Source organism: Melanerpes formicivorus, unplaced genomic scaffold (genome assembly GCF_026170545.1).
Source record: "Melanerpes formicivorus ecotype bairdi unplaced genomic scaffold, bMelFor1.0.p_v2 SCAF_74, whole genome shotgun sequence".
Lineage (NCBI taxonomy): Eukaryota > Metazoa > Chordata > Aves > Piciformes > Picidae > Melanerpes > Melanerpes formicivorus.
Window position 1 is genome coordinate 1,321,610 of NW_027142426.1, and position 14,422 is coordinate 1,336,031.

General features: G+C 40.2%; 1 protein-coding gene and 1 long non-coding RNA gene across 3 annotated transcripts in view; one reads left to right on the top strand and one right to left on the bottom strand.

Annotated features, from left to right (window-relative positions):
* Positions 1-10,578, bottom strand: part of TASOR (transcription activation suppressor) — a 32,057-nt gene extending 21,479 nt beyond the window's left edge. The window contains exons 1-4 of one of the 2 annotated variants that reach the window (XM_068163663.1): positions 9,766-10,573; positions 3,173-3,318; positions 1,719-1,811; positions 706-778 (exon numbers count right to left, since the gene is read on the bottom strand). In XM_068163663.1, coding sequence (XP_068019764.1) covers positions 706-778; positions 1,719-1,811; positions 3,173-3,318; positions 9,766-10,153 — 700 coding nt within the window. In that variant the 5' untranslated portion in view covers positions 10,154-10,573. Of the gene's footprint in view, positions 1-705; positions 779-1,718; positions 1,812-3,172; positions 3,319-9,765 lie in introns of both variants that reach the window. The other variant, XM_068163664.1, reaches the window with a different exon arrangement.
* On the top strand, positions 9,582-13,227 carry LOC137453933 (uncharacterized). The gene is made up of 2 exons (XR_010990491.1): positions 9,582-9,688; positions 10,537-13,227. It is a non-coding gene; the product is annotated as an uncharacterized lncRNA (long non-coding RNA).
* The last annotated feature ends 1,195 nt before the right edge of the window (positions 13,228-14,422 follow it).

Genomic DNA, 14,422 nt, shown 5'->3' on the forward strand with positions numbered 1-14,422 from the left:
GTTCTTCTCATTCCAAGTCTGTATTTAACTGCCTTGATAAATTGCTCCAGAACCTTTACCAGCTAAACCAGTAAAATGTTGGATGTCCATATACCTTTGTTCTCTCCACCTGCCATCTGTTCTCCTTTCAACATTCATATTATCACCTCTGTAGCATGTTACTCTTAAAAAAAAATTATTTCATTTTCTATTTGAAAAGTTTTGCAAAAGGAACTTTGCATGTTGCACTTTCAAATCTCTTAACACCTAGTGACTCTTCCGAGTCTCCAATTCATCTATGCTCTTCATGGATTTAAGAGCTTTAGTTCTATTTACACCAAGACTATGCTGAGCTACTATCACCATTAGGTATTTCTGAGTACACACAAAAACATGTATATACATATACAAACACAGCAAAGCACACAGCCAGAGACTGCATTAGTTCTTTGGCCTCCCAGTTTTACTGAGAAGACATGATACACCGTTTTGGCTGAAGCCAAAACGAGAGTTGGGTCTTCCCATCAGGAAAAGAATTTAAATGGACTAGTCAAAACAAAGTTATGAAATAACATTCTGATGTCAATGTACTCGGTTAAAAATACCTAGTTGTGATGTTCCTGCAGTAAGTAATAGAAAAAAGACCGAAAGTTTACACAACTTGCATCACGTAGTCTGCCAACTCGTACTGAGTAATACCAGCACATAGAATCAAAGGATAGTTACCCATGGAAGGGCTTCCAAGAATTGATATTTTGGAGTGGCCCACCTGCAGCCCCTTTTCACATATGTTTTGGATCTGAAAAGAACAGACATTTTTTAAAGGAAGTCTATCAGGAAAGCCATAATACAAACAGATCAAACTGTGACAAACACCAGAGAATTTTGATTAAGCTAACTAAACAAACAAACAAATGAAACAAAATCAAACAACCAACCATACTAAAACAACCCCCCTAGAGCCCCTTATAAATCAAACTACTCAGAGGCAAAACTAGTCTGAACTGCTACAAACTGTTAAACTGTTCAAGTCCAACACTCAGAATGAAGCAGTCACACTGACCCACTCAGATATTTAAAAAAGCAGCCTCCTAAAATGCATTTCTATGAACATTACTTGTGTTTAGTACACAATGCAGAAGTAAATCTGTCAAATCACTAAATAATTGACAAATCTTGGATCTGTAATAGCAGGGAAAAAAAGCACAGAAATTCCACTTTTGCTAAAAACATATGAAGAAAGAAGAGACACAAAAGATAAGGTCCATTTTCTAGTGTTACAGGCTACCTTTTCCTTAAAGCAACCTCTTCTTGATGCAGAAGAAACCCTCACAATGCAAACAAACAAAAAATGCCAAAAAACCCCAGCCACAACCCTGCCCCCAAAAACCCACACCAAAAGACAACTGGAACAAAAAGTACTTAACATTCCTTTTCAATTAATAAACCCCCAAAATCCCAAACCACAAAGCCAATAAAAAACTCCACATGCCATCCTGAAAAATCTATCCTTTAATTCACAAGAGAGAGCCCACACTGGAGAAGATACTTCACAGAAACACGTAAAAGGAGCACCTTAAACAGTAGGGAATAAAGTAGTTAAACAATAATGACATATTGTATCTCCTTCCCACGCCTCAATCCCTTCCAGTGACGAATTTTGGAAAAATAACAAGTATTAATAAGTCTATAAACTGTTTATTCACTTTAGCTCTTAATATTAAGTTTAGTTTTCTCACCTGAGATCGGTCAACCATCAAAAATGCATAGGTTTCGGAAAGCTCTTTTTCTTGGCGACCATCAAATTTCAGCTCTCTGCGTTTTTCTGTGAACTGTTATTAGAAAAAGTTCTTAACACACACAGAGAGATGACTACTGCCACATCCTAGTGTCATTTTTTTAAGGCACTACATATGTCAGCAGATATAAATGCAGAAAACCAATCTAAAGCTAATTGGAATGAGACTATAGTACACTAAAATTAGATTTCAAACAACTTTAATCGGTAGGAAATATCATTGGCTTAATCTGCCCAAATATTACTTTAAGGAAGAGACACTCTTCAAGCAGTACTACTGCACAGTAGTGTTTTAGTGTAATCTTGGCAGCATAACTATCTAAAAGCATCCAGTTTAGTGTTTTTCGTAGCATCTCTGAAATTCTAGAAATAAGCTTTTTTCCTCTCCTTCAGAAACAGATCATTACTTCTCATGTTGTGCTTGTACCTTTGAAGCTGCACCTCAAGAGCAGGTTTTCAGCACTTGCAAAACTCCGTATGTAATGCTTTTTGGCACCGAAAACTTATTTCAGTTACAAAGGAAAGCCAAGGCTAAATTTCAGAGACACCACACAAACAGCAGTGTAAGTCCTTCAACAAAGCTGCTCCTCTTACTGGTTCAAGTAATCAACTAAGGAATTTCTCCTTGGAGAACATCAAAATTACTGACACTGCGTAAATTTAGTATCAGCAAAATATTTTAACCTTAAGTTTCACAGGAAGCATACATAAAAACTAAGGTAGTGCCAAATACAATTTATCTTTTTAGTTGTCTTTTGAGTATCTGGCAGACAGTATTTTGTGTCTGTGCTGTACCAAAGTTGCCCAAAATATAGTGGCTTACATTTTGTGAGATTATAGTATCACAGAATAGTCTGGGTTGGAAAGGACCTCCAAAGGTCTAGTCCAGCCCCTCAGCAGTAAGAAGGGGCATCTTCAACTAGATCAGGTTGCCCAGAGCCCTGTCAAGCCTCACCTGGAATATCTCCAGGGATAGGGCCTCAACTACCTCCCTGGGCAACATATTTCAGTGTTCCACCATCCTCACAGTAAAGAACTTGTTCCTAACATCCCATCTAAATCTACTCTTCTCTACTTTGAAGCCACTGCCCTTCATCCTGTTACTACAGGCCTTTGTAAACAGTTTCTCTCCATCCTTCCTGAAGGTCCCCTTCAGGTGCTGGAAGGCTGCTATTAGGTCTCCCTGTTGCCTTCTCTTCTCCAGGCTGAACAACCCCAGCTCAGTTAGCCTGTCTTCACAGCAGGTGTTACAATCCCCTGATCATTTTTGTGGCCAGTTTGCAGCACATACATAGAAAATAATCTAGAGGTCTTTGCCTCTAGACTCAGAACAAAAATATTAAATGCTGCTTGAGTTGTAACTTATCCATAAAGAGAAGCCATAAATATACTCACATCCTTTTCCAACAGTACATTATGAACTAAGCTGACTTTCTTGTAATTAAAATGGGACACTGAATTTAGGTCCAAGTAAGATGAATGCAGAATCTTCACAATATCCTCAAATTCTCGAGAGCCTACAGTTACTGGTTGAAAGAGTCCTAGAAAAGAGAAGGAATAAAATAATAAGCTCCAAAACCCATATAAAAAGAAATCCAGAATTCTCCTGCTCATTGTCTATGCAAAAAGACAAAATCCAGAACACCTCAAATATTTGCAAAAGATGGGATTTAAGATAGAAAGTTTAACTTAAATTGCCTAGCATCTTTAAAAATCAATTTTCTTTAAGCATTTTTAATATTACTCTTGAACAGTAGTTCATATGGGAGGCACCTCGAATCTGAATTTACCCTTTGAAAGCATCTGATATGTATTGCAAAACACTGTAATTAACTTCCAGAACATTAATTACACTAATTCACTTAATTAAGAACCACAGACAAATTATTCTAATAAAAACCTCAACAACAGCTTCTTACTTAGTATCTCGTAAGAACTGCTAGAGGGGATTCTATTTGCTTATGGTAATTGGGGTAAATATGAATAAATGCATTAGTGTCTTAAGGAGTCCAATAAACTCTGATCCTCAAAACCCGCACTGCCTATGCTCACGCTTTATGATCTTATTCCATAAGTAACTGCTTTAAAAGGAAAGCCCTTCATTTGCTGTACAATTTCACCTTCTGGGAAAACATTTAAGTTCACACACTGAACTGTTCCTCTCCTCAAGCATCATTATTTGTGTTTGAGTACTGAAAGCGACAACTCGTCAGACAAGCAACTAAGAGTGAGCCACCAGAGAATATGAGCACACATTCTGAGAATAATTGTCTAGAAAAGAATACTCCTGGGGCAACTGCAGTTCAGCCTGGCAAGTGGTTTGAAAGTACACTATTTTTGTGGTATTTGCCAACTTCAAACAATAAATATTCCCAGCAGACATTTCTGAGACTGCTTTTGCTCCTTTTGTAGGAGGGCCTGTTTCTCTCGACAAAAACAAATGGCCAGAATACACCCCCTAAAATCAACAGAAGACATAGTAGTTAGGAATGAACTACAGCAGGACTAGTCTCACATAAAAGACAATTTACCATTATTCTAAAAGCAAATAAAAGTTCATTACCCACCTCATCAAATAATATGGTACTAGATTTAGACAGTGACCTTTCCCTTGTTTGCAGAAAATATTTGCTGCATTAATCTCAACAGAAATGTTCTAAATGAAAACTAACCTGCTTTAGCTAGTATAAGCTGCATTTGCACACTTGTAACACCACCAAACTGAATCAAAGCAATGATTCTAACACCAGCAACAAGTAAGTGATGAAAGAGTGGAAGTTACAGAAGTGATTAAAAGACATTCTTACATAAGATCTTTTTTAGTAACACCTTCATTCTTGAAAGGCTGACAGCAATATGGAGAAAAAATAATTGGAAGTGAAGATAATTCTCAAATTACTAAGACTTAAAGCACTTGTACTAAAAAGAGAAACATAACATACTACTAAAACATAAAACAAGCCTACCACCAGATACACACACACTGGAAAAGTACCTCCTGACCCACTCCATCTCCCAAACCCCTCTTAGATATTTCTTACAAGGAGCTCTTAACCTCCAGTGTTGTGTAGTGCATGAGTTTTGCATGAGCAGATGAGTTTCACATCTGCTCCTCTTCCATCTAAAAGGACCAGTTAAGGCAGAAGATCACAAACACCACTGCATAGAAACACATGCACAGCCAAACCCAGCCTATTTCTTCCATCTTGAGCCCAGGCAAGTTGAAAACTCTGCAAGACCAGCTCAAGAACATCCAAAAACCATACAAAATGTCTTGCTACATCCTAGATGCAAATCTAGGAAGAGACATATTAGTGGCTCGAGATACTGCCAGCCATTCAAATGCTATCAACTACATTCCCATTTTCTGCTTTGTGGGAAGTTGTCATGAGTGAAATGAAATAAAATTGCCCAAGAACAGCAAGTCCCCATTCTTCTATATATTCTTCTATATATATTCTATACTACAGCCTTCAGTTAGGGAGAATCTGCACAAACCACTACACAACTAGCTCTCAATAGGTTTAGGGAAAAGCTCTACCTAATGCTTTAAATTACAGAACACAGCAAATTACAGATTTTTTTTTAAGGTTGTTGTGGGTTAACTTTTTCAATTTCTTAGCAAAGGATTGAAAGTATGCTTTACTACTATTATAGAATCATAATGTTACTTATTATTGACTATGTAAATACTATATTAAAAATATATGCAAATACTATATAAATATATATGCACTTTATTGTACTTCACCAAATTTATACCCCAAACACAACATCTAAGTGTACCAGAGATGCTATCAAAGCTACAAAGGCTATTGCTACCTTTGTAGTAAAGAGAGATCAAACCTGAAGTATTTTAGAGGGTCATGTAAGAAACTTTTGATTCCAATTTGAGAATATGCAGAACATGAAAGTACTACCCAAGTGATCAATTCAGTGTAAGAACAAGACTTTATATCCACCTTTTAGTATGAAAATGCTTAATAATCCAATAACTTCACAGAAAAGCAATTTCTTTGATGTGCCTTGCCCATTCGATACAAGGTGAACAAAACTAGCAATGAGAGTCTGTCCTTAGTTTACTTCATGCATGAATTAAAAGGAACTGGCTTCATGATCAGAGCTCATCCACCGAGAGAACGGGTTGCGAATGAAATGTGTTGAATGTATAATCCTTAGGGAAGTCATACACTATTTGCATTTTGAAGATTATTAATAAACTCCAGATTTTATCACCAAAACCTATGGACTTCAAAGCAGAGCCCCATATTCATGGGGAAAGGATGACATTATTATCCCCAACCTTACATTACTTTGAAGACCAGTAATGTGTACATGTATTTGTCAGGGTCACTGTACAAATCTCATGTGGGTACTTTTATTGACTCGTGGGACTAACCAGTGATTTATGCAAGGATACCTTGCAGTATCCTTCCAACACACACTGGTAAATTACTGGGGGTTTTGCTGGCTTGCTCTGAGCAAGTAAAAATAAGTAAATGAACACTGTTTTGTTCAGTTTCTACCCAGTGTACTGGAACCTATGTATTTTTAGGTGGAAACTCAGGTTAGCTAATATAGTATGGACATTAGACTGCATACTTGGAAGCATGTAATTCACTAGAGGCTTTAAGTTTCTCTTCTTTGCTGTCTGATGCTTCAACTCATTTTGGAGGTAGCACGTTTTGGTTGTTTGAAGCTTTTTTTCAGTCAGTGTAAATAAGGTAGCAGAGAAATTCTCTTTGTGGAACTCTGAACTAACTTTTAAGCAAAGATAAGTAAATTATGTCTTTTATTATGCAGTGAATTGGCAGAATCCTAGCACTCTTCACAAACAAGTGTTCCTGCTGCAAAAACTCCATTCAGAAGCGCAATTTTCTTTAAGTCTTAACAAATGAAGACCAAAATCTGTTGTGTTAATGAACCAGAACACTGATAATTTTTTTTCAGACAAAAGCATCTTTTGCCCTCAAAGTGTCTACAGAGCTATCAAGAATTGCTTCATGGAACCCTCATGTAAAAGTATCAAGCACCAAATAGGAGATACGCATCTCCACCAAAGATTTGAAAAGTCAGAAGACAAAGGACAAGGCAAAATGAACCCTCAATACTGTTAAGTAGAAAAGGAACAACCTAGACTGCCAGGCAAGTATTGCTGACCTTTATAGATAAAATCAAGACCTTTTTCTGCGACAGTGTGAAAAGAGTAGTCATCTCCTAGCTTTGTATTCTACTGGAAAAAAAAAGTCCCAACCACAACCAACCAATCCCTTCAGTGATTGATACCTGAGCATGTTTTTTTAACTACTCAAAAGAGTTTGTTCAGCAAGTGCAGAAGAGCACTTCCAGTGTTGTATCTCGAAAATCTGTTCCTCATGCTATTGAAAAAAAATCCTTTGAGTTTGAGGCAGACTCAGAACCTGAAAAGATCTGACAAATTAGAAGAGGCCATGACAACTGGCTCTAGTACTAACATTTAAAAAAACAAAACAAAAAACCCCCAAGAGCTACTCAGGAGAGCATAACACCATTGCTAAATGGTATGTACCAAGAAAACAGAAACTCATCTCAAGACAGTTCTAAGTAGAAAAACAAATGCATGCACACCTTAGAAAAAACAATCTTGCAGCCAACCTTTCTTACAGTCTCATTTCCTTGATTCTTCCACTATGGGAGAAAAAAAGATGTGATGACTACCCATAACTAGTTTTGTTTCCTCCAGATACACTAGTTGACTTTCAGTCCCTCCTTAGTCTCCCAGGAAAGATGAAGAAAATTTCAGTAAACCTAAATAAGTAGCTAAATCTAGGATTTTTCCCTTATATTTTCCCTTCACATATTCAGTATTTAATTGCTTCACAATCAGACGTTGCTCCCACAACCCCTCTTGGGGCTTAAAAAAAAAAAAAAAACCAAACAAAAAGCCACCAAAACCTACCACCATCCAAATAACAAACTCATCTGATAGATTTTATAGCTTGGACATGACAGACTAGTCTTTGCAGTCAAATCAGCAAGTATCTCTCCAGATGACACGTTGAGAACTAAAATGGAGATTTCCAAAGCAAAACAAGGGCAATTCCAAGATGAGGAAGGCTGGAAGCATCTTGCACGTGTATGCTTCTAGCCAAGAGAGCTCTTTTGAGAAGGACAGCAGATAGTCTGATGATTTTGTAATCAGACAAGCTCTATTTGTGTACTGGCAATAGGCAGGATGTAAGCACATGCTGGTACACCATCACACAATCAGTGCACTGGCAATCTTGCAGTTTAGCTTCAAAACTGAACTTCTTATATCACTTCTCAAATTACAATTCTAATTCCAATACCAACTTGGTTGTTGTCAAAGATCATGTTGGCAGTTTTTATGCTAGCCCACTTCTGCTAGTTTTGCCTAGGATACACTCTCACAGCGCTTCATGTTATGGCATCACATGGTGCAAGACCAACAATCAGCAATCAAAAGCAACTGTAAGCCTGCAAGCACCATGGGAAGAATGGAAAAAGGTTTGGAATGAGTATTTTGGAAACTGTTAGTTGCCAGTAAGGTTTAAATGCCCAAGCAGCTTCCTGCAGGCTGAAAGGGACAGACAAGCACACTAAAAAGTGAGCCCTTGAGAACGCATCAAATGAACCTGACCCTTACAAATGAATTTCAGAAGTAGGGCAAGAATGGCTTTCCTATTCTACCCTAACAGCCACAGAATCCTGATGTTTGAGCTTCATGTTCTCAAACTTTTTATACACCGTAGATGGTCCTGCACAAGCAAGTGATGAATTCACATGATGCAAAAAGGTATTTTGCAGGTTTTCATTCACATTGGAACTGAACATTAGAAGAACTTCAAATATCTGTGCTTAAGCATCATAGGTTTGAGGTATACTTAAAGGTATTCAAATGTGACCACGCTTACATCTGGCAGATAGAAGTGCAAGCCACCATGCTTTATTCAGACATTTTTCTGCCAGGTGAATAAGATACTCTTTTTTTTTCCCGCCAAATCAACCCAGTCCTTTTCACAGCAAATCTCTGCCAGACTTGTATGCCCCCTCTGCAGGGTGGCAAAAAGGAAAAAAGGGAAAAAAGGACATCATTGTCAAAAATGGAGAGAGGGACAAAGACTGGATAATGAAATAAACCTACCTTCATCTTTTCCTTACATTCAAGAAGTTACTCATCTCTGAAGAACTATAAACCTGCACATGAACAGATACCCTTTATGACACATACTAAGTTACTGACCTCATGTTGCAAAAGATCAAGATCTGAAGTAAGTTTCAGGGAGAAAATCAAAGATAGGCAGAAACCAATGGAGTCTCATGAAAAGCAAGAAATACCAGAGACTTTCAAAGGATGAGTTACTCGAAAACAAGAAGAAACGCAACCCTGGACGCTTGGAAAAGGAATGCTTCCAAGATGAAGCACGTGAATGTGGGACACTCATCTCCTTCCTGCAAAGGTTATTTTACTAGGCAAGAATAGTCTTCTCTATTTCATCAATGAAGACATCTGTGTTTGCTAGCCTACCCTACAGCATTACACCCCTCTCCAGCAGAGAGGTCAAGGGGAAGAGAAAAGCGAACCATCTTCTCTGCACGTCCGTGTTCCAGAGAACCATCTTCTCTGCATGCGATTGCATCTCCAGCAGAGCGACGATCAACATTCAAGCCCTCCCTGATCGCATCCAGCTTTTCCTTCCTTTTAAGGCAACAATCGGAAATTCAAGCCGAGCTTTGTGGGTTTTTTCCTCGCCCTTGCGATAAAATAAAAACTATAAAGAGGGAGGGGTAAGGAGAGAGAAGAATGTAAAAGGCTGACAGTGAAAAAATCTTATCCCCAGCAGCGTCGGTAGTTCGAGCCATGCCACAGCCTCCTCCACACCCGCAGGATCCTGCATGCAGTTGTGTGAGGTGCGTAAAGAGCCTGCCTAATGAACAAGATGAACAGGGGAGTGAAGGAGAGAAGGGAGGGAAACGGAAGGAACAACCTTTCTTTTCTCTGCTCTTCCTGGGAATCTGAAAGTTCCTCCTAACAGGCAGGTCTTCTGGGGGCTTGGGGAGAGCGGGGGGCCCCCGCGACACACCGCTGGGCAGCTGCTGCTGCTGCTGTTCATTTGCCGTTGAGATGCTGTTCCTGCGCTGGCTGCTGTTAGTGATGCTGAGGTTTGGGGGGACCTTGTCCACTGCAGCAGCAGCACCAAGCAGCAGCGCCTCCCCAGTGCTACTGCTCTCAGAGCGTCCGCCATATTGTGTGGTGTCCTCAGCGGTTCCTGTTCTATTACTCCCCACACCGAGGAGGCCCGCGCTGCTCTTCTCCGTCCGCTGATGCTTCTCCGGCTCCATCTCGCCACTAGTGGGGATCACGACATCAACCATTCGTTCCTATCGCCGAGAAGAGAGCACGACATGCCGACTTCTCTTTCTCCTTCACCAAATAACCCTTTCCCCGGCGTTATGCACCTCCCGCTGCCTTTAACGTTCGTTTTATTGCAGCCCCTCCGCCCCGTCCCGGCACTCTAACATGGCGGCCGCACGCGCGGGGAGGGGGTGGGGCTAGAGGCAGAGCGCTTTAGCCAATCCATTCGCGGCACAGGTTATAAGTAGGGGGCGGGACGCGCGTGCTTGCGCGCGAGGTACCGCTGCTGGCGCGCGGCCGCGCTGGTGGCTCCGGCTGCTCCGCCGTGTCTAAAATGGTGGTAGTTCGCGCGGGCGGAGCGAGGCCTATCTGCAGCTCATGACAACAGTCCCTCCTCTTGCAGACTCCCAGGATGAAGAAGAGACAGTTCGCTCGTTTCCTTCCTAACAGCGGTGTGGGCGAGAACCGGCCGCTCCTTCCATTATCGCTGGAGGGAGGCCCGACGCGCGGCCCCAGCGCCACCCAAGGGAGCGCTGGGCGGGGCAGGTCCCGGTGTCCGTCGCCGCTTCTGGCTAGGAGTGAAGCTGTCACTAAGCCCACGGTTCCTGTTCCGCCGGCACGGGGCAGATGCGGGTCCGGTAGCAGGGCAGCGCCGGGGGGCGGCAAAGGGACAGAGCATTTCACTGCAAGATAACGCCGCATGCTTCAGTCTGCAGCTAGCAGACGGTACATCGCTTACCCCCTCAGTAATGGGCATAATGGAACCGTGTTTAGCAAACTTACCCTTGCCTAGGCACGAATCTCGCGGGAGCATTCCGGTCCCGTTACCAAACAGCCTGTCGCAGGAGTCCGACCGGGCAGACACAGAACAGCTGCACAGGGCACGCTCGGACCTCTGCGAGGCAGCCGAGCGACCATGAAGTTGTCTCCACAAACTCCGAGGAACAAAACGCGTTACTGGATAAAACTTCAAATGTTACCCTTTGAAGAATACAAATAATTAACCATGAAGGACAAGCAAAAATATCAACGTACTTTAATAGAATTCTTGATTCATTAATTTCTTCCCCTGCCTCTCCCCCATATTCCTTTATTTCGAAATGTGTGTCTGTACAAACGCTGACAAACTTTTCCTATTTTTGGACTAACATCTTCAGTCTAGAGTAATTCCAATTAATTGAGAATTACTGTACAAACAGTGTAAGAAGTAATAGTCCTTACTGAATCTGTTTAAAACTAACAATATGGTTTGTTGCACTTTTGGGGCCAATCTTAAATTGCCAAGGAAATGTACATTATTACAAAGGCTTTTAGGTTTAATTTTGTAACTTCATCGAATGTAATCCTGTTCCAAGTGCATGCAGGATCACGACTTGACAGATTCTATAGTAAGGGTACATAAGTGAAAATAACTACGTTCCATGGCTTGTAAAACTACAAATTACAAGCACGCTTCAGCAAGGAAAAAAAACCAAACAAACTACTTAATCTTTCTCAAAAATAACTCTAATGTCTTACCAGTAGGATAAAGTATTACAGATCAACTGAAGACAGTCTAATAATTTTTTTTATATACCTAAGAGTAGCATTTTTCAATGGCAGTGAAACCAAATGCTACAGAGGGTTTTGGTTCTATTCAAGCTACGGCAGATTTTTCTTTCCAGCAGATTTGCTAAGGAAACTAATGAGTATGTTGGGATGGTTATGTGCAACATCTTTTTTGCTGTCAGTGCTGGGTCTGAGTAACAATATGAAGTTATTAGAAGATTTGTTTACATACAGAAGAAAATACTGTATTTATGGACCTAATGTGCCAAGGTGATAAATTGCTTCTCTTTCATGCAATCACTGTTCAGTCTATTCTGTATTTTGTAATCAAAATACTACTAATGGTAGTGCAGTTAATCCTTGTTATCACAGATATAAATCAGCTTTTAAGGAAAAACAGGGCTTCAGATACAATGCAAATAACTGGTACTTCAAAACAACAAATAATGAAATTACATTATCTCTACACAGTTATTGGGTATTCTCAGTAAGATTTGTTGGACTCCTCTGCAGTACTTTAATGTGTTGTTACCTCATGTCAGCCATCCTACCCCAGTATTGGAGGCCAGTATCCAATCAGAAAGTTAACATTTATTCACCTCTTCCAGCCCTTGCTGCAAAACGTTACAAATTCTGGTAAACGAAGGGTGTGAACATATGAAAGCCAAAGCAAAGACCTTACTTTGGCAGATCCAGGGAATGCACTAAATTGAAGAGTACTGCCCAAAAGAACCTGTTCTTGCAGTGCCTAGGAAATACAATCACTGAATGCTTGGTCTCACAAGTAACTAGGAAAACGATAAAAACCCACGTGTTTGTTTAAAGCATAGCAGTGCTGGAGTTGCTGAACAAGTGCACATATTCATTAGTTACCATGTGGCAATTGAACTTGCCCTGATAGAGACCACAAGATTGCTAACTCTGGTGAAACTATAAAAACTTCTGCTGACACTGCTTGTTCTGGTGGATATCTGCTAACTTGGAGTAAATCCAACATCTGCTGATTTTGGTCACACCATGGTTATGCAATTGGCCATTGTTAGATCCACATCTCATCTGAAAGCTAACAGCCTCAACCGGTGAAGAAAAAATTTATTAGAAAAAACATACTTAGTTACCTTAAATCCTGATAACTATTTAAATTGCCATCTTGAAAGCAGTTACAAAGCTTACATGCAAAGTTTTTCTTATGCAAGTAACAACTATTTTAACCTGGCGTTTTATTTTGTTGACTCTTGAGATTACCTACAAGTCAGAAAACATAAGTAACCTACCAAGTCACAAATGGTCTGGTGCTAACAGTAGCCTCCAGGGTGTTAAAAGAAGATAAACTAATAATTATTAGTTTCTTCTCAAGGAGTCTTTGGGTAGCCAGCCAAGCTTAATAAGGGTAATTAGTATCTATAAAGATAATTTACATAAATTACAGAATCATAACACCAAGCATTTATCTCACTGCAGAAACCTGGTGTTCAATTATCCAGACAATAAACCCCACAAATGCAGTGTTCAACCTATGAATAAATGAAGACTGTCTCCCTGAGAATATGATGTCCTGCCTCTGTGAGTACTCAGTGGTGGTAAAGATAGCATTACAGAGGAGTTGGTATATTAGCAGAAAAAATTTACTGTGCTTTGCCTCATTCAAATAGACTTTCCATATAGAAGAAAAAAAATGGCTGTACCAGTCTAAGGTTTTTCAAGACTGTGCTGATACACAGTGCATTTCCAAACATGCCAACCTGTTCTATTAAGTCTGAATTGGCAAAGATGTTAAGATCACTTCCAGGCAATCTGTTCAATATACAACTAGTTCAGTTGACCAGTGTTTGGATTTGATTATATCTGGCTTGGCTTCATTCACAAATAAGCAATAATACTACAGAGCTAAGCTCATGTCCTCACTCTCATTTAACATACTCTTATTTCACACATATCCTTCTTTGCTGTAACTTGCAGGAGCATGTCTAATCATTCTTTTGTGCTGCATGAATTTAAAGTATTGCATGAAAGACTGCAGGAATGGCATAGTTTTGTCTAGAAGGGAGAGGAGAAATAATAGCTGTGGCAATGCCAGCGACGAGCAGCGTGAGCAATCTCGCAGTGCAGGCCTAGAGCCTGATATGGTGGTAGGCCATGCTCAGCATAAGTGCAGAGCCAGCTAGCAGTTTAGCAAAACAGTGCTGTGCCTGCAGCATGTAACTAAAACAAGGCACTGGTAGCTATAAACATGGACAGTTATCTTGGAACAACAGGACATGCACCTGCATCAACAAACCTTGCGTGTCATTAGTAGTTGGACCAATAATCTATAATAGTGCGATGTGTGGTCGCTCGTAGGGTACCAATGAAGCCATGCCAACAAGGCACTCCGAGTTTATATAAGTTGTAGCAGTTCCCTTGCTAAGCACTTCTGCCTTTCCTTTCTCCTCTTCTTCTATGCTTTACTTTACTGTGCTATACTCGCACCATAGGCCTGCACCATAGGCCTGCAACACTGGAACAATAAAGGAACAACACTCAATCATATTGGTCGGCCGTATTGATTCCAATCTCCGTCACCCCCCATAAATAGCAGTTATCAAATATGGGAAAAGCTGTTGCAGAGGAGGAAATATTCTTTATATACTTCATGATTGGGATGAGACTTATCAAAGGAGATTTAAGTTAAATGTTAGGAAAAACTGTCTAGCAATAGTCAATAAACTGTCAGCAAATATGGGAAAACACGCTAAAGCTTG